The following is a 27,771-nucleotide window of genomic DNA, read 5'->3' as shown; positions in this document are numbered from 1 at the left end:
TCTAGGAGCCCACCTCCAAGAGTGTGTCGGTGAGGAAGAGGGGCACGGCAAGCCGATTGCGTTTTAATAAAGTTTATTATCTTCTGGGAGCTAATCCTCAAGGGTAATCTCTCCCCCCCCCTCTAGTCCCAAAGGAAAGCTGGATTACTCACTTGCTATAATCCCAATGAAATTGTTAGGATTTAGTGTGTGCTGTTGCCACAGCAGATGGCAACAGGCTTTTCCTTCCACCTTGTTGCCTTCGGCCCCACCCCCTGCTTCCTTGTGGTCTTGAGCCCCGTTCATCTTGTTCAAAACAAAGCAAACGACGACAATGTTGTTCACAGAAGATTCCACAAATACCCAAAGACCCCAAGGCCTCCGGTAAACATGTTTTGATGGCAGGGTGGGAGCTTGAGTATACTGCAGATTTGATTCGGAAGACCTAAGGTTCAAGTTAGTGGAATAATATTATGCATATTAATTCATCAGCTCAGCTAGGCAAACTATTTTCCTGGATAAAAGCAGTGGTTGGCAGGGCAAGATTTGAGTTGATTAAAACACGCAAAAAAATTAAGTCCATGTACAAAAATATTTTTATTGATTCAATTTGGGAAGGGAAACATATCAATCGAAGAAAAGTATTACCAGAGAGGAGTGAGATCAGTGGACAAGCTTTACCTCAACGGACACCAAAATCAAAGCCTGCTTATTCTAAGATGGATCTGAGAACTTAAGCACTTACTAACCGCCTCAACAATAAAGACAACAACAGGATTGTAACGAGCAGCTCATTAACGGCAGATTCAGCAGCATGATGTAATAGGACTACAAACGAGGACCTCGTTAAGAAACCGCAGAGAAAATACGGAAGGAAAGACGGCTGACAACGGGGCAGTAGAATGTGGATATCTGACTACATTCTACTTCCAGTCACGTTCAATCGTTCTCGTACGCAGAACCAAAGTATTCCGCGAATCCAACTGAATTGCTGAAGGAACGTATAATTTGGAATGCAATTATCAGTCAAACAGTAGCAAACCGTAAGTAAATAAAAGTAATGAACTCATGATCAACCAATTAGTATTGTGCAGTTTGTGCAATTCAAATGATTGGTTCAAAAAATTATATGAATTTGATATGAATCAAAGCATATATTTGAATAACAATTTTGGTCAGAGTTATCTCCAAGACGTGTACACCCGGGAAATCTAATTTGAGAAATAATCACCCAGAACCACAGGGTTTAGAAGGTACGCTAATGCTACTTGAACCTCTTTAAGTGGAATCCTAATTCTACCCATCCTAATTCACACATCCTCTTAAAACAACCTCTGCCTACTCCATGCTAGACGGGCATTAGCGCCCGCATCGTGGACCGGGACAAAGAGTGACATAGTGGTAGGATTCAATGTTTATTTCCAGGACTCTGAACCAACCAGACCCTGTTAGAAAAAAAAAAAATAGTGTGTTGGTCCATCTCAGGGCAGCGAGACCTTAACCCGTCGTATCCTGAGGCGGTTCTTGAAGAACAGGTACATGGCCATGAGGCACATGGACGAGAGGAGATAGAGCACCACGCACAGGCTGATGTCCAGCCGGGAGAAGCCCACGTTCAGCACCGAGATCAGGCGGCCCCGGGGGTCCTCGACGTACCACTGGTCCGCCTTGTCGCCGTCCGCCACGAACGCCGTGTCGGACAGCTCCCGCTTCTTCAGCCACAGCCTCTGCTGCCGCGCGCCGGGCTCGGCGCCGGGCTCCACGGGCTCCACGGGCTCCAGGCCCACCATCCCCAGCCCCAGGTCCAGCTCCATGCGCAGGCCGAACACGGGCCCCGGCTCCGCCTCCACCTTCCTCTGCAGGGTGCGGCCCCTGACGGCGGTGGCGGCGGCGGCGGCCCGCAGCGCCTTGTTCTTGAAGTGCTGGTTGACGAAGGAGTCCAGGTCCACGATGTCCTCCTGGGCGTCCCGGGGCCGCGGCCCCGCCGCACCGGGCTTCCTCAGCGAGCGCCATCGGCCCCGGACGACCCCGCCCCCCGCGCCCGGTTTGCCGGGCCAGGGAGCCGACTCGGCGGCCATCTTGTCCGACACTGCCGCCGGTGCCGCCGCCTTCTCCTCCTTTCCCATGCCTCCCATCTCCACCACCGGCTCCTCCGGCCCCCCTTCTTCCTCTTCCTCCTCCTCCTCCTCCTCCTCCTCCTCCTCCTCCTCCTCCTCCGTCCCCAGCTCTTCAGCGGGAGGCTGGGAGACGGCGGGCTCCGTGACGGACTCCCCCGCCTCCCTGGCCTTCCTCTCTGCCCGTTTCTGTGTGATCAGGACGTTCGCCTCATGGGTCTTCCTCTGCTGGGCCAGGAGCTCGCTCTCGTCTACAAGGTAGTCTGGCGGAAGAGGGGGGGGGGGGGGGGGGGGGAGACGAATGGGTTTAGAAAACAGGTGTGTTTGCAGGATTCGATACGATTAAATGTTTGGGATGTGTGAGTTATGCTACACACATTCGGAGGAATTTCATTAAACACACGTTCTTTGGATGGTTGAACCATACTGAAATAAGCAAGGGATAAACCACGCTCGGCGGGGTGGTGGTATTTGATATATATATATATATATATATATATATATATATATATATATATATATATAGATATATATATATAATAATGAACTACTCGGCCGTGTCCACAGCCTGAAATATTATTTACGTTAATCTATAATGTTATTGGATTTTATTGGATCTATTTAGTCAACGTGACATTTTTGGAAGAAAATTTCCAGGCGGCATTTCGGCTTATCTCCATATGAATGCAGACAAATGTAAAAATAAAGCTATTAAAAGCTAAATCATCTCGCTGTCGGTACAGTAAGGATGTTCATATAACCAAGTACCAAGCACAATAACCTGTATATCCCCGTACACAACAAAGACGGCTAGGATAAGATACTACACAATACTAAGTACTATTTTTAAGTGCCAGGACGTACAACGCACAATAAGGGCGTAAGAGTGGTGTCTGGGGGGCAAGGGGAGAGACTGAGTCATGTTGAAATTTGAACAAGTGAGCCTTGAGTCTTTTGCGGAATATTAAAAGAAATGAATTGTACCGGGCAGCAGGCGGTCGGAGGCGAAGTGGGAGACGAGGAAGGCCAGCACTTGGTCCATCTCCCAGCTATGCTCTCCGTTCTGCTTCACCCCATGGCAGCTCGGACACATCTTCGGGGACGGCCACTGGATCTTAGGGAAGTGGGGGTCCTCGCTCAGAGCACCTTAAAAAGGGGAGACAGAGCCAGAGACACAGAGACTAACGTTTTGTTGTTCATTTTGGAACGGATTAGAATATGTTATTGTCCGTCACCAGAGACAGAAAACCATCTTTGACGGATTAAAAGACATGACAACATTCGAGAAACAATTCACAACCAGTTAAGTATAAAGAGATAAAGTGTCCAAATGAGTCGTGAAGGGGGTGTATGACTGCAGACTTATCTTGGGCATTGAGATGTACCCTTATGTTTTTGTTTTCCGGTGGGCTGTCCGCTGTTTGTGTTTACTACCTTCTGGTTCCCTAAGAGGGAAGGTTATTGTGCTGAGGGGCTGGATTCAATCTCAGCTGAACCCATTTGATCTTGTCACAAGGCTCATAAAATCTAAGTGCCTATATGCATACGTGTATGCATGTGCTTAAGTGCATGTGTGTTTATGTAAATCATGTTGGTGTGTGTGTGTGTGTGTGTGTGTGTGTGTGCACGCGCGTGTTGTAGAGGAGGGGGATGCTTAGGATTGTTTGTGGGCATGTCATCAGGGGAGTTGTGGTGTGTGTGTGTGTGTGTGTGTGTGTGTGTGTGTGTGTGTGTGTGTGTGTGTGTGTGTGTGTGTGTGTGTGTGTGTGTGTGTGTGTGTGTGTGTGTGTGTGTGGGTAGCTGTCCAATTTGACCACATCTATTATCTCACCACTCTTGCCTCTGGGACATCCCAGAAGACCATTGATCATTGTTAGATCCTGTCACACACACTCACACACACACACACACAAACACCTTGCTCAGGAAAACCTCTGAGCTGCAGACCTAGGTCTAGTCGCTCCACACCCCTGTGGTCGCCGCCCAATTTCCAAATTGAATAGAAGAGCAGGAGGTGCCTGAGACGCGCCTGCCACTAATAAATTACTAACTTTTTTTTTTTCTCTCAAATACGTTGTCTTTAGCCACACACACACACACACACACACACACACACACACACACACACACACACACACACACACACACACACACACACACACACACACACACACACACACACACACACACACACACACACACAGCAGGGGTGCAAATGTTTTGGCTGAGAAACAGAGAAGCATAGAGAGTGTCAGAGAGCAACAGAGTAGAATACGTAGCAATATATACAGAAACATACTCCAATCCGACACTAAAACCCACACACTGGGCACTATGTGGTAATATATCGCTTGTTGTCGGCAAAAAGCCAGTGTGGTGTGTGTGTGTGTGTGTGTGTGTGTGTGTGTGTGTGTGTGTGTGTGTGTGTGTGTGTGTGTGTGTGTGTGTGTGTGTGTGTGTGTGTGTGTGTGTGAATAAAAGAAGAACAGCAACAGCAGGTCTGTCACTTTACTGCACTGTCAAATTACCCCCCCACCTCCCCTCCTTCTCACCCAAGATTAATCTCAGTCATATGCACGTGTGTATGTACTCTGCATACGGCACTTTACATAAGGGATACATCATTTTTACAATGGGCCAGTGTGTGTGTGTGTGTGTGTGTGTGTGTGTGTGTGTGTGTGTGTGTGTGTGTGTGTGTGTGTGTGTGTGTGTGTGTGTGTGTGTGTGTGTGTGTGTGTGTGTGTGTGTGTGTGTGAATAAGCAGGCATGCATGCATGTGTGTGTGTAGAGGTGAGTCCACAAACGACACACACACACACACACACACACACACACACACACACACACACACACACACACACACACACACACACACACACACACACACACACACACACACACACACACACACACACACACACACACTTGTTCTCCTTATTCCAATCAGCTCTCCACATTTGCAGACAGGGTGACTTTAGCCATACCGGCCCATATTATGATCACCACCACGGCCGGCAATAGAGTTGTCATTGCCGGCATACATATTCATCAGGAGCATCAATATGTATTGTTCAGCGGATCAAACGGGCCTCCTCAGCACTAATCCTTCAAGTCATCCTCCCTTCCGGCAGACAGGGTGGCAGCGTGGGCGCTGGGGACGTTGGGGCTGTTTGGTGTTGGAAAGCGCCCGCTCCCCGGGCGCGTTCCAACACCAACAGCCCCAACGTGGCTCTTTTATTGCACAACAACACAACTGGAAACAAAGATGTTATTTCTATTGTGCAAAAAAAAATTAAATACTAAAATTAACAGATGGCCACCCTTACACGCACACACAATATAAAACACACACACACACACAGCTACCTGTCTGCCACCAGCACTAATGGCCATCTCCTGCCGGTAGATACGTCTACCGCTGCACTCGCCTGTTGAAGCGCTGCAACAGGGGCCCGAGCTGCCACCCCCGGCCCTAATTCTACCCCAGCAGCCACGGGGCCCCCGACGGGTCCCTGGGGCCTCTTTTGTTGCCAGCTAAATTAATTGTTTGCCTGCTTTACAAATAGCCGTCGTTTTCACGCGTGAGCGGCTCTGAAAGGAAAAGGGGGCGGGGCCGGCCCGCTAAAGAGCTCCTTCTATGGAGAGCGAGAGGGGCGGGGCCGATGGGGGGGGGGGTCCGGCTAGTGGTGGGTGGATGGAAGGATGAATGGATGGAGAGAGTTCTCTCCTCCTCTCGGGGAAGAGTGTGTGACAGTCAGCCCACCCAACCCCCCTCTCTGCTACTCCCCCCCCCCCCCTCCCCCTCCCCCTCCCCCCTCCCTCCAGAGCCCTGCGATGAACCGCCCCCGTCTGCAATGCACACTCCTCCACCCAGGCATGTCAGCAGGGATTTGGCGCGGGTGTGTGTGTGTGTGTGTTGAATGAGAGAAATAAAAAGGGGAGGGGGGGGGGGGGGGGCTTGTTGCTTGTGTCATGGCGTGTGCCACCTGCTGTCCCTACAACATGGGAATTGTGTGTGTGTGTGTGTGTGTGTGTGTGTGTGTGTGTGTGTGTGTGTGTGTGTGTGTGTGTGTGTGTGTGTGTGTGTGTGTGTGTGTGTGTGTGTGTGTGTGTGTGTGTGTGTGTGGAGAATAAGCGAGAGAGAGAGATAGATAGATTATGTGTGTGTGTGGGGGGCCAAAAGAGGCCGGATCCTGTGGGAGGCTCCGGGGGGGGGGGGGGGGGAGGATGTCACCCCTCCACTTGTCAAGCGGCGGATACGAGTCCCAGGGGGAGAGAGTTGAGTGAGCGTCAGAGAGAAACACAGAGAGAGAGAGAGAGAGAGAGAGAGAGAGAGAGAGGGTGAGAGAGAGCGGGGGGGGGGGGGGTCATGCATTTCCAGGGAGCTGGCAGAATGCAGGCAGCGTGTGTCCCTTTAGACCCCCCCTTTAGACCCCGCGGCCTGGGACACACAGGCTGTCTGGGAGACTGAAGAGGGGGGCGGGTGGCGCGTCTCCAAGGAAACACAACAAAGTGATTTAACAAAGTGGACTGTTAATGACAGCTCTGTGCCTCATAAAAGCCCTCGAACACGGACAGGGGGGGGGGGGGGGGGGGGGAACCAAGTTTGGAACTGCTTCCCCCAAAGAATGATGACTTTCAGAGGCAAAAGTCAGCGATTACTGCGACGGAGGCTTGTTAGTCGAGGCCGTATATCCCCCCCCCCCGCCGCCTACATAGAGCCAGCGGGGAACACTGTGAGATCCTACACGCCGCGTACCAAAGGAAATAGTACCAATAACCAAACAAACGTAAAAAAGGAACTCCTTCTTCAGAGATCAATAGATTGCTTTTTTCTGTATGCATCAGTAGCCCCGATACGGGAGAGGTGAACGTTGAGCCAATGTAAGTATTATTCAGAGCTTTGCCAGGTAACTGATCTGGCCGCATGGATGAGACAGGGACGCTAAGAGGTACCGGAGCGGGAAAAGAAGAGAACGGAGGAGCAGGTAGGACGGACGGACACCACACATGATGTTGGGAGGCCTTGTTCGGATCAGGGTTGGAGCAGGAGTAAGACTGGGGGGCGTCTGATCAGAGACCTGATCTGCTGTGCTGCTACCAACCTCCAGCCCTCCCCCCACCCCCAACACCCTCCTCTCACCACACGCAGGCACAAACTTGTTCAGTGGCATTATCAGGGCTTACAGTAGAGCAGGGAGCCAGGGGCGACACCCAGGGAAGAAGTGAGAAAGATAAGGTGGAGACGTTGGGGGGAGACACACACACACACACACACACACACACACACACACACACACACACACACACACACACACACACACACACACACACACACACACACACACACACACACACACACACACACACACACACACACACACACACACACAATTCTGGGTAAAATGTGGTATGTTGTTCCTTTGACCCACCAAATAAATCTTAAAATTAACAAGTGATCAATTATAAACGTGGGCACCAGATTATTGTTAGATACTTCTATCAAGAGTTAACTTAAAGTCTTAGAACTTAGTTTTTTGCAAAAGGATGGTGGAGGGAAGTGTAGTCAAAGTACAGCCAGCCTCGTCCCCTGAGGACGTGTGCTCCTCCTCCACCTCACCTGCCAGGCGGTTGTTGACCCGGTTGTGTCTGGTCCACAGCCAGGTGACTGCACCGGAGAGGTTCTTCACCTCCCTCAGGCCCTCTGTGGCCATGGCGACGAAGTGCTCCGCACACTCCCTGCAGCCGAAGAACTGCTTGACGTAGTCTCGTACGGCCTTCAGAACCTCCTGGGGTTGTGACGCGTCTGTGGAGAGAACGGCATGAACATCAGGACAGCGTTCTAACAACAAGAACATCTGGACAGCGTTCCAACGCCAAGAACATCAGGAGAGCGTTCTAACAACAAGAACATCAGGACAGCGTTCTAACAACAAGAACATCTGGACAGCGTTCCAACGCCAAGAACATCAGGAGAGCGTTCTAACAACAAGAACATCTGGACAGTGTTCCAACACCAGGAACATCAGGAGAGCGTTCTAACACCAAGAACATCTGGACAGTGTTCCAACACCAAGAACATCTGGACAGTGTTCCAACACCAAGAACATCTGGACAGTGTTCCAACACCAGGAACATCAGGAGAGCGTTCTAACACCAAGAACACCTGCACAGCGTTCCAACAACAAGAACACCTGGACAGTGTTCCAACACCAAGAACAGCTGGACAGAGTTCCAACACCAAGAACATCTGGATAGTTCCAACCAACACAGCGACCTGATATAATCTGGACAACCTGATGTAATAACTGTACCTGATAATTGATTGATAATGTAATAAATCATAACAATATGCACAATCATATACTGAACACCATGACTACGAACCAACTCGCTGACCCCACGTTGTTGGGCAGAGATCCTACTGTACCATGTGACACGTCATTTAATTACATTATCGAGATCAGCGGGAAAAGAGAGAAATCCTAATACCCAATAAAGTGAAGAGTCCCATTACAACGTCACAGATTAACACTCGTGTGCTGGGAACCTGAGGCTCCAACCTGGGGCCTGGCTAATGCCAGGCGCCAGCCTCCAAAACTCCTGGATTCCCACGCTGATGTGGGCCAGGAGTCAGCCGGCGGCTGGGTCAAACCCATATTGAGATGAATAATCTAGGTGGATGGGATACCCCTATCAGAAGATTAAAGCACCGTTAACCCCCGTGTGTGAACCCTGGCAGATCCCCTATCTCAGCACTGCAACGGTACCAAACCATATTTTACAGTAGCTAATGGGTTCGCTTTTGTTTCCAGGGCTTAAGAGCCGCATTGTCAGACGAACTCCGAGACTCTGGGCAATGTAGGTACGTGTTAGCCACCTTAAAGTGTATGTGACCATCAATGAGATGCATTTTGTGTTGGGGGTCACGCAGATGCATGCATATGTATACGTTATATATGCGTAGGTGTCACTATGATTAGTTTGGGCTGTGAATTAGCTGTGTGTGTGTGTGTGTGTGTGTGTGTGTGTGTGTGTGTGTGTGTGTGTGTGTGTGTGTGTGTGTGTGTGTGTGTGTGTGTGTGTGTGTGTGTGTCCCCTCCAGTCTGGTGGTCTGTGGGGGTCCAGATGGACACCCCTTTCGGTCGTCCATCTGCAGGTCATGTGATGGTCCATAAACCTCAGGATTAACCTCTGTCTCTGTGGGTGTGTGTGAGTGTCGTTGTGTGTGTGTGTGTGAGTGCGCACACACACACAACAGAGAAAAAGAGATTAATGTCTACACCAGGAGCAGATCCACCGGTCATCTGCCAATTTATTAACCACTCACATCCCACTAATCTAGCATAATCCCTTTTCACACGGTCACAGCGACACATCCTCTGCTGTGACAAACGCGGCAGGGACCCCAGGACGAACACGGCTAGAGTGTGAATCCCTTCCCAATCTGGAACAGTATGTGTGTACACCTCTATATGTGTGTGTGTGCGTGTTAGTGTGTGTGTGTGTGTGTGTGTCTCTTTGTAACTCATGTGTGTCACACGCCGTTTAGTTAAGTGGTTGCACAAACACAAACACTTGTTTAGTTAAGTTGTTACACAGGCACAACGCAAATACCGCGGCCAGCATTCCAGGGCTAATTTGTCGACAGTCTCTTCAGAGCCATTGTCCTCAGCTAACCCTTTGCCTGACCTCTCCACGGCCCTTCTGTCCGACTGAAGACACAGGGGCCCCCAAACTCACACCGCGTCCCCTCCCTCCTAACAGATCTCAGAGAGTCCTTTTACCCGAGTTGAACAAACATGGGCAATCCGATTCCTACACACCTCACTCCATAACAACTCCCTATCTGGTCCATGTCTGCTCTCCAACATATCTAACAACAAGAGGATGTCTGCATTGCATTTCATAAATTATACCAAGTGGAAACTTTGTACGCGACAACACGTAAACGAAGAAAGAAATGGCACATTATTATAGATATAATAATAAAATAATAAGAATCCCGAATATAGCCATAGGTATCCACAGACACTCTGCGAATACCGAATGATTCGGCTCTTGCAGGATTATGCATGTTCCATAGTGAGAACCAGTCTGTCTATCAGTGCTTGATGCGTCTGGAAGGACCACCTCCCCCCAGGCCCTCTGAGACCGAGCCTCCCCACAAGAGGCCACGGAGCCGTGGGGAGATGGAGGGCCATGGGTCCCTGGAGGACCAGAGCAGCGCCGCTATGAGGAGAGCCGTCTGGAGACACCTGTGTCACGGTTCACTGACTGGACATGCACCGAACACACACGCACACACACACAAACTTTGATTTTTTTTGTGCCCCTTGGGCATTTTTCCTTTGACAGTTCTGCAGTTAATGTGGCCACATTAAAATACTCCTCAATTCTATATTGAATTCCATATTGTAAATCTATATTCATAATCATAACACTTTACCTACAGTGCTTCTTCTTTCCATATCTACGTTGAGGTGAGGTGGTCCGCCAATTCTAATTCATGGAGGCATCCATCTTGTTCTGACACTTTGATATGTAAAATGATCCGATGGCGAAAAATAAGCTGAGGTGGCACTTTGCTGAATATGATATGGATACCATCTGTAGCTGCTCAATGCCGTTCCTTTCCCTATGGATTGGTTTCTTTTAAGTTGAATATACATGATGTGGTCAACTAGCCGAGTAGTATGCTAATATGATCCTGTTTATGGTTGATACGTTTCACCTTATTCAATTAGGCCTCGGATGATGACCTGCTGTTTTATTTTTTAACTCCCTTGTTATCCAATAGGTATTGGCTCCAATATGGATCCAGTTTTAACGAGAGAGAGAGAGAGAGAGAGAGAGAGAGAGAGAGAGAGAGAGAGAGAGAGAGAGAGAGAGAGAGAGAGAGAGAGAGAGAGAGAGAGAGAGAGAGAGAGAGAGAGAGAGAGAGAGAGAGAGAGAGAGAGAGAGAGAGAGAGAGAGAGAGAGAGAGAGAGAGTGAGAGAGAGAGAGAGAGAGAGAGAGAGACACAAAGAGAGAGAGAGACAGAGACAGAGCGAGATAGACACAAAGATTGAGAGAGGGACAGAGAGATAAACACAAAGAGAGAGAGTGACAGAGAGAGACAGCCACAAAGAGAGAGAGAGAGAGAGTGACGGAGCTAGAGAGACTGCGGGTGGCTACCTGATTCATTGGAGCGTTGGGCCTGGACTGTGAGAACATGGAAGAGGGTCCACACGCCACACGGGTAGCGCCTCAGATGGGGCTTCGATCCCTGGCAGCCCACCCACCTCACCACCGCTGGTAACCCACTGTTGGGGACCTGGGGAGAGTCCAGGAGCGACAGAGATAGATAGAGACAGGGAGAGCGGTGGAGTGAGAGCGAGAAAGAAACAGAGAGATGGGTACAGTAGACAGAGTGATAGATTGAAAGGAAAGGCAGAAAGGGGTTGAGATTGTAACACAAGGCAAAACCACACGGCCACAAGACAGAGAGGAGAACACTGACACACCGGACCAACTCCTGGTGTTGCAATCCTTCCCAAGGTAGGAGGTCTCCTGAGCGAGTTAATGGGAGCAGCCTTCCTGATCGATACCGAGTCAATCCCAGGTTAATGGCCCGGGCCCGCCTCCGGCGCGGGGGAAGCCAGCGCCGCCGGCCGTAGCGGGGAACCACGGTGGAATCCAACAACATATTTTCTCTGACACAAAGTCGTTTCCCCCTTCCCCACCGAACCGCCTTTTGCCAGCCGATTGACTGACAGGGTTACTCACACGTCAATAGTAAGGATTTGGCTTGTGTGCGAGCGTGCGTGCGTGTCTGAGTAGGTGGTTGTGTGTGTGTGTGTGTGTGTGTGTGTGTGTGTGTGTGTGTGTGTGTGTGTGTGTGTGTGTGTGTGTGTGTGTGTGTGTGTGTGTGTGTGTGTGTGTGTGTACAGAGTCCATTTCCTCGGATGCTAAGTCTGTTCATACCTTCCCATTGATTCATTGATCCATTGATTCGCCGGCTAAAAGCTAATGATGTAAGTAAGTGACTCTTTCAATTTGCAGGGGGCCGTATACTGTGGGCATGCAGGCTTCATTCCAGAGTCAACAAGCACACAACAGAGAGCTCTGTCTGTCTGTCTGTCTGTCTGTGTCTCCACAACAGCCAGGACAAAGTGGAGACCAACATATGTCTGAGGCTCTTTGTTTGTTGGAACTACGAAGTAGTTAGACGCTATAGGCCTCAAACCCGGGAAGCTTTTTGTCTGGGAGTCTAACACCGTTGTTTTACATGTACAATACCCATATATTGTATAAACACACAATAACACACAATAACGATATGATTGTTGTATTTACTCATGCACGTTTTCACTGAGCAAAAAGCACATCACAAAGCAGTACGAGTTACACTAATGCTCTCCTCAGATAGAAAGCAGTTTGTTAAGTGAATCCAACAGTGGGTAGTATGGTCCCAGGGCTGAGGGGGTGACGGCTGGACCCACCTGGGCTGGGACGTCCAGAACCTCTCTGAGGTCGCTGTAGGAGACCTCCGCCCCGTCCTGGGCCTTCAGCCAGGAGTCCAGCGACTTCAACAGGTTGGTCACCATCGGCCGGCCGGGAAAGTACTGGGGAGCAGAACATACTGGAAGTAAGCTTTGTCCATCTCTAAATGTCTCTCTGCATGTCTGTCTACATTTATTGATTTCTGGCCACTAGGGGGCAGATTAGCATATCTCATATCTAATACATTCTATACAATGTATCTTTGACAGATATTTTATATTTTATAATTTGGTGTAAATAATCTTAAATTATGAGTGGTTTAATAACAAAAATAAACATTTACAGTATAAATGACTTAACATGCAACTAGTGCAACAGGGCTGTGTATAACTGAGCATTCTCAGTGGTATATGTGGTCCCCATATCTCGGCGTAAACAAAGACTTACTTAAACAGAAATAAACGGTGTGCAACAGAAGTCGTGGTCGGACAGTGTTGTTACAAGAACGTCGCCCGAGGCGAATCCTGGGTGGCTGAAGAGATGCTCATGTGGTTCATGCCACTCATCTTCTTAACCACTAAGCACTCCTTGGCCCTCACCGGGTTAGTCACCCTCTCGTCAAGCGTTGTTTGTTTACCTTTTTGCCCCATCGGCTACCACGGCAACGGCGGCGATGGAGGAAACACGATACTGTAACTAGCATACAACGCTCGAATGCTGGGGAAAAAGGAAATCCGTCTGGTTCGACTCTGAGACCAGTGTTGACGGAGTGGAGACAGACACAGACAAGTGTGCCTTAAGTCGCACAATGCCGACAATGGAGACGGCGTGCTGGGTTTGAGAGAGGCAAGCACTGAGACAGACACACATCAGCGGGCTAAATCCGTTTCCTTCTCTTTGCTAAGTCTCCCTTTGTGACGTTGTGCAGAACAAGACACTGCCAAAGGATGTGGCTTTGTTTCGCGGCATAAATACTAGGATGAATAACACCATCACATTTTTCTTGTTTTTTTTACTTATGTTTGGTTACCGTTCACGACCGAGAGCGGTAAGTGGGGAAGAATCAGCGGCGGCATAGAAAACAGGAAAAACACCAGATGAGAACATCACAATAAGAGTCTGGGAGAAAAAAAGAAAAGGGCCTTCCCAGAGGTGCACCTTCTTTTGATTTGTGCTGCTGAATGTTTTTCATTTAGTCGCCGCCATCTGTTCAATTCCCTTTGCCTGTATATACTGACACACGCACAAATAAACTCACACACACGCACTCTCACCCACATGCAAGCGCATTCACACACACACACACACACACACTGTTCAACTCCCTTTGCCTGTATGTACTGACACGCACAAATAAACTCACACACAAGCACTCACCCACATGCAAACATATACACACACACACACACACACACACACACACACACACACACACACACACACACACACACACACACACACACACACACACACACACACACACACACACACACACACACACACACACACACACCTGCTTGTCCATCTATTCATCAAGCCCTAACAGGATCTGTGCATTAAATGCTGCCCACTTAAGCAGAGCCCTGGTGGTTTGCTTAACCTCCCACACTGAACACTGGCGCAGTCCTTCCCTCCCTGACCCTCACTGTGCTAAACTCCAAAACATTGAAAGAATTCTGCCCAACAGATTCATCAAATATCCTCAGTCATGAGAATATTTCACTAGCTTTCGCGGTAAATAAAGAGATTAAATGTTTCGCATGATACCAATTCCTACTTTGAATTTAAAAACAGATATCCTAGTGTATAGTTTACTTTAAATGTACCACTTCCCGGTTAAACAGGCAGGATTATGTGAAGCGCACGCACGCGCACACACACACACACACACACACAAGTATACAAAGAGCGTTGATCTGAGCCTGCTAATGGAGACTGATATAATGGGTTTAGATGTGGAGTCTGGTTACAAACCTGTCAGAAAAGCTCATTAGGCTCCATATGAATTTAACCAGGAGGGAAAACACAGGTGCTTCTTCTAATGGTCTTAACTCCCAGGCTCTCCCAAGAAACACAATATGTGTGTGTGTGTGTGTGAGTGCATTGTCTGAGCTTCTGGACACGATTGTGTGTTCGTCATCAGCCAATCACACAGAGACTATATAATTATTCACCCATGCATATGGATACAGGCAAACAGCTGACTTTCAACCGTTAATCACAGATTAATGTGCGTCTCTTACTCTTACTCTTACTTTTAAACACAGCCTTGGCTCTGGTCACAAACTGCACTGTAATAAGAGCGCGCTCTCTCTCCCTCTCTCTCCCTCTCTCTCTCTCTCCCTCTCCCTCTCCCTCCCTCTCTCTCCCTCTCTCTCTCTCCCCCTCTCTCTCCCTCTGCAATATGTCCTCCTTGATCCGATTAGTATCAGCAGCAGCACTTGAAGCCCCCTCCCTCCACAAGGCCTCCAGGGGTCCCATGAGGGGTCCATCTGTTGGCTGGGGCGGTGCGGGGCATGCCAGTGGTGAGGTCTCAGGGTCTAATCCCACCTCCATCCACCCACGGATCGGACGCCCTTGACCCGGACACACGCCCCCCGCCCTCAGAGCGGAGACAGACGTAGACCCAACTGAGGTGGCCGCCGGCTCCATGTATGCAACATCTTTCCGTCCGCACAATCAAAACTGCTTCCGAGCATCAACAAAAACAACACATCCCAAGTCAACATTAGACTTAGGGCTAATAGTGTGGTGCATGCAGTTTCATCCCGGCGTACGTGAATTCCCTTTGAGAAGGACAACGTTTAGGTTTAGCTCAGAGTCCCCTACCCTTTCACCCCCCCCCTCCCCCACAGTGCCTTAAATCCTTGTTTTATCCCCTGCCCCCAGGGTTGAAGGGCTTCTTTCAAGAAAAGCAGGATAGAGGTGTAATCCCTGGGCTGTAATGCTCTCATGGCTCCCCAAGATCCACTTCTTTAATCCACATATACATGCAGAGGATTCATAAATCCGGTTTCAGCCTGACACGACAATCTAAATCTAGTGGTGTTACTACCACTATGGTGGGAGGGAGAAAATACATAATAATAAATAATAAAAAAAAAACACCCCTCCGTGTTTACATCTTCAGAGGGAGCATCGAGGGATGATGGGATGGGGTTTGAACAACGGGACGAAAAACACAAAAACAAATTGAGAGATTTAAAAATCCTGGAGGCTTGTAATGGACTGCAGTCTTAAAGGCAGGGGGGAAGGAGGGGGGGGGGGGGTATTCCTCGCTAGTGTTGACTATAGCAGAAGAGCAAAAACAGATTTCATTTAGAGGTGAATACCAACATGCAAACAACAACATACTCCACACTTCACCATGTCACACCTTCCGTTATCGCTGAGCAGTGTCCATCCTGCTTTCCCTGTCCACAGCAGAGACACAGTCTGCAGCAAACTGCTGTAACTGCTATTTGACAATGAATATATTTTGGGCCGAAACATATTGAAATGATTTAAAATAAAATTTATAAATGATAAATAAATAAAAAAGTATGTATATATATATATTTAGTATATGCTACACGTGAACCTCCTAAAATGGCGCAATTTGATTGGTTCGCTATCTCGAGATATTGGGCAATATCCCATGATTGAGATCTCAAACTCAGGATATTGTTTTCGGTCGTCTCTTCATGCTAATAAAAACAAGTAAACCGTTAATGAAAACATATTAATCCCGGCAAAAAGTTCGGCCTCGGGGGCTATTCCACACTATTCACCACGCCTTCGGCGAATAATTGTTGAATATTCATTACGATAAATGTGAAAATGAGAAACATAAACTTTCTTTGTTTTTCTCATTATAAATACACGTACGTTATTTCCGACCCCTATTGCAGCTTAGGTTGGCTGGAGCTAATTTTATTGCCTGCCTCTATCTAATTTTACCATCTACTAATACACTGTTAAAAGTCCGTAACAGAGCCAGAAAGAGATGGACCCATCACTGAGAGGCGTGTCATCGGTGAGACACACGGTGACAGCAACACCTCTTCGGGGACGTTGAGTCACTTCCAGCCTTATCTAATCCTGTGACTCACGACGGTTCAGTAACTATGTACACACCGGTCACCTTTAACCAACCACAGAACGCGGGACATTCAGCAAAGTTACCACGACGATGGCGTCGGACACGCCTGGGTACGTGTGTGTGTTTGGATACACTGCGTTTGTGTGTTTGAAAGAGACAAAGAGCGAAAGTGACAAAGAGCGAAAAAACACTTTTCTGTACCCTGTTAAATCGCCCTGAACCCACATTATGATAAACCAGCCCCATCTCCCAGCCCGACGCGGGGAGAGGAGAGGCATCCCCGTCGTTAAGTCACCTCGCTCCGACCGCCGTCGTCCCTCCAAAGCACACGCCGTCTCTCGCTCTTACAGACAACACTTCAGCCCCACTCATTACTTTCTGTTGGGGTGCTTCTGCTAAACGCACGGCCCCTCACAAGCCTGCGGGCGGCTGATTATATACAGCCCGGGCCGGGATCTGTCACAATGTCTGGGAGGCCATAACAATGACGGGCTCCTTAACCACAAAAAGCCCTTTTCAGCAGCTCTCCGGGAGCAGAGGAGTCAGGCTAAAATACTACTGGGCGGTACCGCTATTGACTAAACAAGCTGAGCTAATGGAGGGGCCAGAGCACTCTAGAACACACACACACACACTCAATGTATTCAAATTCAAAACACACACATAAACAGGCACTTGCTCCGCTCACACACACACACACACACACACACACACACACACACACACACACACACACACACACACACACACACACACACACACACACACACACACACACACACACACGGCTCTGCTACAACGCCTCCCTAGAGAGTGTGATATAATCAGGGAGATTGGTGGCGGACTAGCGCACTGAGGCAGCCTGGGACCGAGCCAATGGGGACAGAGGTCACAGGTCAAGCCTCATCATCACAACGTCCATGCCTTCCTGGCACACTTCTGGCTGCGCTCCGGCTTGGCTTGGCTTGGCTTGGCTTGGAGGAGAGGGGGGGGGGGGGGAGGGTGGAGGCGTGGAGGCAGATGTGAACAAATTGCAGAAAGAAAGCAAGCAGGAGGTTATAAGGTAATGGAAGTCACAAGACACGGGAAAAACACAACAGAGGAACGGATCGGAACAAAACGGATGAATCCAAACGGTTCAAATAAAAAGGAAACTAAAGTAACGTGGGAAACTGGGAGAGGTTTGGAGTGGTCCGTAAAGCACATCGGTGCAGGGGCGGGGATGGATCAAGAGATACAGAGGGTGGTATTAGAGGAGGATCGCAGACGTAGGTGAATGTAACAGATCAGAGACGCAAGACAAGAGCCTCAAATGAAGGGGGTGAAGAGGAGCAGCTGGCAGGGATGAAGGAGAGACAGTGCTCTCCCAGGGAGGGGGGGGGGGGGGGGGGGGACTGGTTATCAGGTGGGGGATGGATGCATCAAACTGGGGAGGGGGAGTGGGGGGGGGGGGGGGGGATGGTATCCACGCTTCCGCACCCGCTGGGACCCCAAACATCAAGAGGGTCAACAATACCCAAGAGAGCTTTTGGAGTCCTGGCTAGTCAATGCCATCCACTCCTGGCCCCTTGACAAGCGTGGTGCCTCTCTCTCTCTGTGTGTGTGTGTGTGTGTGTGTGTGTGTGTGTGTGTGTGTGTGTGTGTGTGTGTGTGTGTGTGTGTGTGTGTGTGTGTGTGTGTGTGTGTGTGTGTGTGTGTGTGTGTGTGTGTGTGTGTGTGTGTTTCATCGTATACGCATTTTTTTGGTGATCAGGTCAATTCAAATCTCCTCAAATTCGGGATATCAAAAAAAAAACATTGCAGGTAGAGCCGTCAAAAAAAGCCAACTACTAGAAAACACCGTGAGTGCCCGGCCATTTCACTGTCTCACTCTCCATCTAGTGGCGGCCTGAAGTCACTACACGCCTTTCATGCCTTCTGATTATCTTCACAAGGAGAGCAAGCTGCCAATATCACTTGACCACAAAATGATGGATGATGTTACACGTGCAGTGTATTGTACTCTACCACAGAGAACGGTGCTCGTTAGCCCTACCTTAGCCAGGACGGCTACGTAGCCCTTGAGCGCGCTCAGTGCGTCTCCTTTGAAGACGGCAGTGCTGGATAACTCGACGCGCAGGGAGTAGCTGAGCGCCGACTCCAGGTCCGCCATATACACCCTGGAGCTACACACACACACACACACACACATTTAGATTATAAACTAGAGAAACGGAGGTCTGCGTAGATGCAATGTTGGGTCATTTGCTGTCCTCACCTGTTAAAGGCTCTCCAGGGTTCTACTGTGTTGTTGGTGAGCAGGTCTGTTGACAGAGGCTTGGGCTTGCCAAAGCGCACCACCCCCGGCAGCCTCTGGAGGGCGTAGGAGTAGAACGCCCGAGCCTCGATCTGGCTGAGGGATAAACATAGGCGTGTACGTGCACACACACACACACACACACACACACACACACACACACACACACACACACACACACACACACACACACACACACACACACACACACACACACACACACACACACACACACACACACACACACAGGATTGACTGGTAAGTACAAAGTCTGACATCCTATATCATATTGATTAAAATTGTGTCCAGTAGTGCCTGCTAACATTTATAATAACAAAAAATTAATAAAAATATATATATATATATTTGAAGGCGCCTTTCTCTGCACTTAAGGGAGTTAGGTACGTGATATCAGGTTTTAATTGTAGACACCATGACCTTTTTGTACTGTCTGTTTGAGGTAATGGACCACAGAACAGTGTTAGTACAATATTATACATTTGTTGTGTAGGAGATACAAACAGTGCAACGCAATCAATCTAACAGGGCCCCCTGTGCACAGAGGATATAGACCTCAGACAGCCACAGAGCAGATGGGTGCTGGTCCAGAGGTTCTGTCCCACACTCTTTCCCTGATGTCTCTATCAAGGACAGACAGAGAGAGACAGCGAGAGAGACCGAGACAGAGAGACCGAGAGACAGAGAGAGAGAGCAATAAAACACGAGGACGGCAATAGGGACGATGGATGCTCTCGGCCCTCGCGTTCGCTAGACAACAATACAAAAAAAGAGAAGGCCTGGGACTCAATTACACGTGCGCGCCCGCTGGGAGTGTACAGATGTGTGGGGAGAACCCATTCATCCCGGGAGCTCCCTGGGGGCCGGCAGGCACGCGTCAGGGTGGTGGGCCGGGAGGTCGGCGCGTGCACCTGGGACACGCGCACATTACACGCATGACGGATGGGACACGCCCTCCCATATAGTCACAGTCACAATGACACACACACACACACACACACACACACACACACACACACACACACACACACACACACACACACACACACACACACACACACACACACACACACACACACACACACACACACACACACACAACCACTCCCAGGATCAATCAGATATTCAGCGATGATAGGCCATCTGTCGCCCGCCGCGGCGGGGCCTTGTGTCGCTGCCGCCGCCAGGCAAAGCGCTAGCCATTGTTTTCACGCAAGGAATTAAAAAAACCCTCCTCTCTGTACAGTGATGGAGATGACGGGTGTTTGGCGAGGGAGGGGGGATGCGGTGTGCTACTGGCGGCGGCGGCGGCGGCGGTGGCTGTGGATGGGTGGGGAGGAGGTGTATTGAATAAATAAATCGGCAATAAATCATTTCCTTTTTGCATTTGTCAACTAAAAAGCGCTTCTCTTTGCATGCCAAGTTGTTGCAGCGCCGGACGGGGGGGGGGGGACGGGGGGGGGGAACAAAGAGGGGCAGCAGCCTGTGTGTGCACGCAACCGCGGCTCCAACAGAGACGCTTTATGACGGTGAATAATGGAAGGAATTCTGATGCTCTGATCCCATTACGGGGGGCAGATGTTTAAGCGGATTCTCATGCATAGGGTTTAGGAGAATCAGCGCGGGGCTCCGGAGCGGATACACGTCGCACGGCGACGCTCCGAAGATTGAGGGACGATTCCGGAGACGGGTGGAAGGAACTTTCTAGGGGCAGAGAGGTTTCCTCTGTTGTTTCCCCCCCCCCCCCCTAAACAGATATTTCGTCAGCCGCTGCTCGTATCTGGTTCACACATGCCGCCTGTCTGGTTGTTGTTAGATCCTTTTATGACCTGTCCCTCATCCTTCATAGCTTTCAATTTATTTTTTACAGGGATTCATATGAAATGCTGTACGCTAGGGTACGTGGAATCGTGTGTCGGCAGTTGAACAAGGGGCTGTGCGTTGGCCAGAGACACACATTAAGATGGTTAAAGGGGTGTGTGAGGGGATTATTATGGTCTCAGACACGAAAGCGTTCTGTGTTTTATGATTATGGGGGGGATGATTTCAAACAAAGGGAATTTGCTGACGTTATTCTCCTTAAGATTCAAATTTCGTGGTTGAATTATTCATGGTTGATTTCAACACTACAATATATTTTTGTAAGGACTGAAGTGGTAAGAAAAAAAAAAATACAGTGTAACAATAATGAGGCATTGGCTCAAGATGACAGCAGCATGTATCAAAGTGTGTGAAAATGGGGCGGGTGAATGAGACGCTCACACTTGGAGTCTGGTGGCGTTTCCTCCTGGGTAGTAGAGGTAGCAGGACGGGAACTCAGTGACCCCCAGCTGGGAGACCAGGGCCTCCTCCGACCTCAGCACCCGCCTCACTGACACGTTCTCAAACTGCAGCAGGTCCAGGGTTACCTGGGGAGAGCGAGCGCGCGCACACACACACACACACACACACACACACACACACACACACACACACACACACACACACACACACACACACACACACACACACACACACACACACACACACACACACACACACACACACAGTTTTATATTTCTAGATCAGGGGTCACCAACCTTTTTGAACCTGAGAGTTACTTCATGGGTACTGAGTCATACGAAGGGCACCCAGTTTGACACAGTCTTCTGAAATAACTAATTTGCTCAGTTTGCCTTTAGTTATATATTGTTAATATTGATTAATGATACTCATCTATGTGAAGACAATGATCATGTTAATGATTTCTCACAATAATTATCAACAATGACTTAAAAAAGGTTGGAAAGAGCTGTTCAAGAATGAGCTGTGCTATTTCAGAACAGGCCTGCGGGCGCCTCATATGGTCCTTGCGGACGCCCTGGTGCCTGCGGGCACTGCGTTGGTGACCCCTGTTCTAGATGATGCAGAGCTCCAAAGTGGAGCTTTTGCATGCTTGTCCGCGGATATAGACCAATGCATGAATAAAAAGGAGCGAGTCTTACTTCTTTGCCCACGTAAGAAGTGGATTCCTCAAAGATCAGGGCCAGATATTCCACGGTGTTCGTTTCAAAGAAGCTAGTAATCTCCGCTTGGCTGTAAAGAGAACAGACATAGAGCTGGGATTCAATACGCTGCGTAGAATAGAAGAAGATTGACTATCAATGGGTAACTTCTGGATTCATCACCGTGGACCCTATTTAAAAATAATTTTGGGTCTATGGGACTATTGCGAAAAACAACTTGAAATTGATCTAGTATTGACCGAGAATGCTGAAGCTGTAATCAGCGAAACGGGCGGCCATGTTATCCTTCAGGCCAATAGCGGGCCTTCAATGTACATCCGAGTAAATCCCTCGTGTTTGCCACTGACGGACTCAGATTGCTACTCGAAGTGTCGGACAACATTATGCAAAGGATCCCAGGAGAGAAATGATCCCCTTAGTTTCTTTACCTATCGCTTGGTCTATTTGCATCTAGTTGTGGAGAGGAGTGCTGCCAGGTGTGTGTTGTGTTTGGACTACACACAACGCTTGATGTTGTCTCAGATATTTGGGTGAAGGAGGGTGGAGATGGTAAAGACAAGAGGGAAATGTCGTGCAACAACACAATTTGTCTTGAGCGTCTTAAAATCTCTGTTTCTCTGTGGGAATCCCTTTCATGATAACAATCTCAGCTTGTCAACGGCAGATACAAGCACTCAACTCAAAGATCAATTTAAAAGATTTGACTGATTCCCACTCAGTAATATCTTTCGATTTTTGGTTAAAGGATATGGGAATAAAAGGCCACTGCCTTTGGTTGCAAACAGCTGCTTTAACAGTTTTCTGTTTTGTGTGGAGGTCCTAAACGCCAAAGACCATCCACAAGGGGAAAAGGAGACCGAGACCGGTACCACTGACAATGGCCTTTCACCGAAAGGCAAACACTGGGAGAGGCCATTAACAATCAGTATCATCCAGCACACCTGCTGCACGATTGCCAATGGGGAACGCCTGCCGGCCGTGATGGCACATGAGAGTTGGCCGTGCTACAAAGGCAGACAACGCCTTCCCCTCGAGGAAGGTTTGTTGCAACTTCCCAACAGTATGGTAAGAGACACACTTGGAGAGAGAGAGACCTCGACCTGTTGTGCGTGCTGCCGACCATGACCCACCCCTGTTTCCTTTGTCGGTCATCCAGGCTGTAGTTTATCCCTGAAGGCCTCCTAGGACTTTCGCCCCCCCCCCCCCATTTGGAATAAACCCCCTGTTACTTTTACCCACAACCTGTCTGTTTTTCCGTTTTTGGAGTTGACCACGTCTCGAGCAAACTGCCACAATTTAATGAGAGCAACAGTTTTCTAAATGCATTGTCATAAAAAAAATTGTCTTTAATTGTTGCCCTGCGTTTCTTATGTGGTGGACATATTTAAAATGTATAAGCGCCCACTTTTATCAAATGTAATCGTTGACTTATAGTATACTATTGACCACATTTAGAAAATACGATTCTAAATAACATTAATCACTTGGTAAAGTTAGTGTCTGGTTTGAGTGCAAACCAGACACCACCCACACATTACTCTATGGCAAATAAAAAGCTATTTCAACAACCCTATTTTAAAAGAGGAAGAAAAAGTCATTGTGTTGGGGAACTTCACCATCCAAGCTCAAGCAGAAGTTGAATTTGCCACTATATGGGGCCAACGACCAGTGTGCCTGCAGCCTCCATAAGGCATCCTTTACCACAACGCCTAACCCCATACCACCACCCTGGAGGAACTATCCATCGGACTCCACAGCCACAGGAAGTCACTTTGGACAAAAGCCTCAACAAAACGACTGAATCGTCCACAGAATGTCACATGTTTGAGGTAAACAACATCAGCGCTATGTACACTCGTTTGCCGGTAAACAGAATATTTTCCAGCATGTGGCAGGTCAAAAGTTCGGGGTTGGGGGGGGGGAAGAACTCTGCCCTCCACCCACTCTTTTGTTCCTCACCCTGGAGCTCACTTGTGGTTCCCAAGTTCCCTCCTGGTAGGGAACCACAAGTGAGGTCCAGGACCCTGGTTTCGGTGGTGGAGTATACCTACCTTATTGGCTCCAGGGGAGGGCAGGCGGGGGGGGCCGGCTCCTCATGGGCCTCCATCCGGTCTACGATCAGCTGACGCAGAACCTTCAGGTCCCGGTTGAATCCTGGAGGGGGTCGAGGGGAACACGGGGCATCGTCACACTGGGGGTAACGTCTGGTGGCTGGTCGTTTACACAACCGCCTACACAGATTTTGTTTGCAGGATTTTTGTACGTTTTTTTGCTATCAGGTTTCTCTATTTAGATTTATATTTACATTCAGGGCATTTAGCAGACGCTTTTATCCAAAGCGACTTACAATAAGTACATCGATCAGAAGAAGAGAAACAATATATTGCTGTCGGTACAGTAAAGATTTTCATGGAACCAAGTGCCAAGCACTAACGGTTGCTAGGTTAACCCCTTCCCTGTATAGAACAAGATAGCATTGTGTAGCATCTTATCCTCGCTAAGTACTATTTTTAAGTGCAAGGAAGTACAACTTACAATAAGTGCAATAGAGGGGTGTGGGGGAGCTATGCAGAGGCTAGCTGAACTTTGAACAAGGGAGTCTTGAGTCTTTTGCGAAAGATGGTGAGTTTATTTTGTGGAAGAGGTGCTCAACATCAGCGAGACAAACCTGAATAAATAAAGTTGAATAAAAACGAACAACATGACGACTTCAGTCTATCTAGCAGAAGTGCAGCCGGTGGAAGTGCTTCTAAAGGACTTGTTTGCATTGTGATATCTTTGCAGTCAGCTGTGCAAAGAGAGTCAATAAGCAACTAGTGGACTGAGATGGAAATTTAAAAAGAAAAGAAAAAACTTGAAACTATGTACATATGACATACGCTTTTTCAAATGCTCCACTTTCAAATGCTCCACTCCAAATGTAGCACAAAGATAACCTGAAACATTGCTGTATATTGACAATGAAAGAAAATGACGATGTTGTCAAAGGGTGGGGATGGTTAATTAGGTCAACATGAGTTTAAAAACAACAGGGTTTAAATACACTGGCTCTATTTGTTCCCTGGCACTAACAGTTGAATTACCTCGGATGTATTTTCCCATAGAAGCATTCGTGGAGTAGGCATTGAAGAACTGTGAAGAGAGGAAATGGAGGAAATGAATGACATCCGAGGGAGGGGGTGGGGTCGGGGACATTCACATATCCCTGACAGAAGCAAAAAGCTAAAGAAAAGTGTTGCGTAATGATAGATAGGGCCCCAAATAGGCCTGCTTTAACTACTCATGCTTTCCGGTTCAAACCAGTCACAGATGTTTCCTAGATCATTTGAGCACCTTCATTGGGCCACCATTGGGTCAACGTTTAGGGTTTGACCCCAAAAAAATAAAAAACGTATGAAGCTGGGAGTTCCTTGTGATGTGGACTAAGCCTATATTTATTTAGTAATGGCAAAACTAAGACATAATAGTTTTACGTATGTTTTCCTAAATGATGCAGACTGTTGTTTCATATGTGCGCTCGGACAACAATGGAAGAGGTCGTTGTCTATTTGCAGACCAGGGTTTTTCTCCACACATTACATGGATGAATAAGTAAGAAGGTTAATCAATCGAATGGACAGAATTTAAATACAAGGTAAAAGAGATTAACGTTTTGTCCAGCACAAATCCGGGCAGACACGGATGTTTGCTGATCCAACAGCAATATTATCGTTATCATATTTCCCTCTTATTTGGAATGGCTAGGTCAGGTCGCGGTCAGCCATGTGCATCTGTCCACACCCGTCCACTGACCTTAATGCTCGGGTAGCCTGAGATGCCGTAATCCCTGCAGACCTCATTGTTCTCGGCACAGTCTATGGCGGCCAGGTACACAGCAGGCTTCCACTCTGGAGAGGAGGAAGAGGAGGAGGAGGAGGAGGAGAAAATAAAGAGGGGAAGAAGGAAGCCGACATCCGAGTGCCTGCTGTGTTGAATATCCTGCAGTGTGGACCAAACTGGCGGTGAAGAAACAAACTGTTGTTTCTGTGCCATCTGGAGGGATAAAGTCGGCCAGTGCTTGTCCGACCATAAAAGCAGTGTCTTTATGCAATCTTGGCAAGACAAGGCAACAGCAGCCTATGCATCGGATGTTTTGGTTAAACGTTGGTGGAATCCAGTGCCTCTGTAAGGCCTATATTATGATCCTTTATACCCTCCTGCCCCTGGCCTGAACTCCCCTTTACGGATCTGTGGAGCAGATTTGCCAGTCCATTTAATTCACTAAACTAGTGTGAGGTCGGTAAGCACTGACCAAGTGGAACAGTCAAACAAGCGTAGTCAATTAAAGTTATGTCATGCTCCACCACTAGCCACAAGGCAATATCAATGATCTATCACACACACACACACACACACACACACACACACACACACACACACACACACACACACACACACACACACACACACACACACACACACACACACACACACACACACACACACACACACACACACACACACACACACCATTTTTGGAAAATATGAATAAAAGAACAGGAAATTACCTCCTGTATTCTCCTAATTGCAATACAAATTAAAGTTCATGCCAAGTTTGAAGTTGCATCTGTCCATATTAAGGGATCAAACATGTTATATATGATGCCTTAATATTGACATATGCAAATTAGACGGGAGACGGTTTTGCGTATGGAAACAGAATTTGGAATTTTTGATCACATCATATGCTCCAATAAAACACACGAAACCTAAAGCCGAATACATGTTGAAAACTGTGAATTAGGGATTGGAAATTGCAACTGCAATACTCAGGCATTTGCAGACATTTTTTTTGCAACCCAGTGAATGCCAATGTGAACAGATAAGAAACAGGGACGATGACAGCTTACCAAAGTTAGACAAATAGTTAGTGTGTCAGCCAATGCGAGGGCAGTACGAACCTTTAATGTCTCTTGCAAGACTTTTGTAAACAGGAGAAAAGTGTACGCAGTGACCACACCACGAAGCGTAGAACTCCACCACCACTGCAGCCGTGGAGTTAATCAGTGCCGAGTTCACATTTTGCGGGGTTAACACCAATATCTGATCAGAAGCGGTGTACAGTCCGGCTCCGGTAATGGATGGAAAAATGAGTAAAAAGCACACCAACACCCTGGTTACTGATGCAACTTTCTGAGGTAACCCTATATGATCCGCAAACCGAGACATATTCGACAGGCTGCATACAAGACTGTCAGTACGCACGGAAGTCCCAACTACTACATCAAAAACTGACCCTAACTTTTTTCCGCTAGAGGTTTGTGTTCCAGCGCCCTCCCACCAGCGGACTAGATTCACAGAGGTACCGTGGAGGGGCGGGGGCTCAAATCGTGCATAATTTGCGATCATTTGCATTGGACGACGCGTTCCCTGCCTATTTTGGTGGGCCGGGAGAAGGTCTTCGGATGTAGCGTTATCCCGGTCTACTGCAACGCAATTTCTGGGTTTTGTCTTCATTACCCGTGTGCGCCATTTAAAAGTGAGAATGGGACAATGAGAACAAAAAAAAAAAAACGCAATGAGGACAAATATGGAGTTTCGGAGAATATTTCGACAAAGTAATACCCTAAAAATGTAATGAAAAAAGGAAAACGGAAATCCGTCTATTGAAAGTCCCGCCCACTCTCGCCTCTCAACCCTGAAACTAGTGAATCTCTCACCAACAACGCAAGGAGTACACCGTGACCGTTGCAGGCGTCACTCCGTGCGAGTAGGGGCCGCCTCTCAGGAGTTGGCGTTATGAAATTGTGCTCG

General features: G+C 48.3%; 1 protein-coding gene across 1 annotated transcript; it reads right to left on the bottom strand.

Moving 5' to 3' along the window:
* Window positions 1-535: 535 nt before the first annotated feature.
* qsox1 (quiescin Q6 sulfhydryl oxidase 1) lies at window positions 536-27,400 on the bottom strand. The gene is made up of 13 exons (XM_056603903.1): window positions 26,919-27,400; window positions 25,771-25,865; window positions 25,062-25,110; window positions 24,030-24,132; window positions 21,958-22,048; window positions 21,236-21,381; window positions 18,917-19,051; window positions 18,695-18,824; window positions 12,578-12,700; window positions 11,271-11,409; window positions 7,714-7,899; window positions 3,078-3,239; window positions 536-2,356 (listed from the first exon to the last, which is right to left on the bottom strand). The coding sequence occupies exons 1-13, from the start codon at window positions 27,370-27,372 to the stop codon at window positions 1,461-1,463; spliced, it is 2,709 nt and encodes a 902-aa protein (XP_056459878.1). The 5' UTR covers window positions 27,373-27,400; the 3' UTR covers window positions 536-1,460.
* Window positions 27,401-27,771: the final 371 nt, after the last annotated feature.

Source organism: Gadus chalcogrammus, chromosome 12 (genome assembly GCF_026213295.1).
Source record: "Gadus chalcogrammus isolate NIFS_2021 chromosome 12, NIFS_Gcha_1.0, whole genome shotgun sequence".
Classification (NCBI taxonomy): Eukaryota; Metazoa; Chordata; class Actinopteri; order Gadiformes; family Gadidae; genus Gadus; species Gadus chalcogrammus.
This window is presented reverse-complemented; position numbering and strand designations above follow the sequence as displayed.

Excerpts from the sequence above, each read along its gene's own strand:
- qsox1 (XM_056603903.1), bottom strand. The coding sequence starts at position 27,372 with ATGCAAATGATCGCAAATTATGCACGATTTGAGCCCCCGCCCCTCCAC. Across the intron at positions 18,825-18,916 it reads CCCTGGAGAGCCTTTAACAG|CTCCAGGGTGTATATGGCGG; the intron begins GTGAGGACAGCA and ends GTGTGTGTGTAG. Across the intron at positions 3,240-7,713 it reads GGTCAACAACCGCCTGGCAG|GTGCTCTGAGCGAGGACCCC; the intron begins GTGAGGTGGAGG and ends CCCCTTTTTAAG.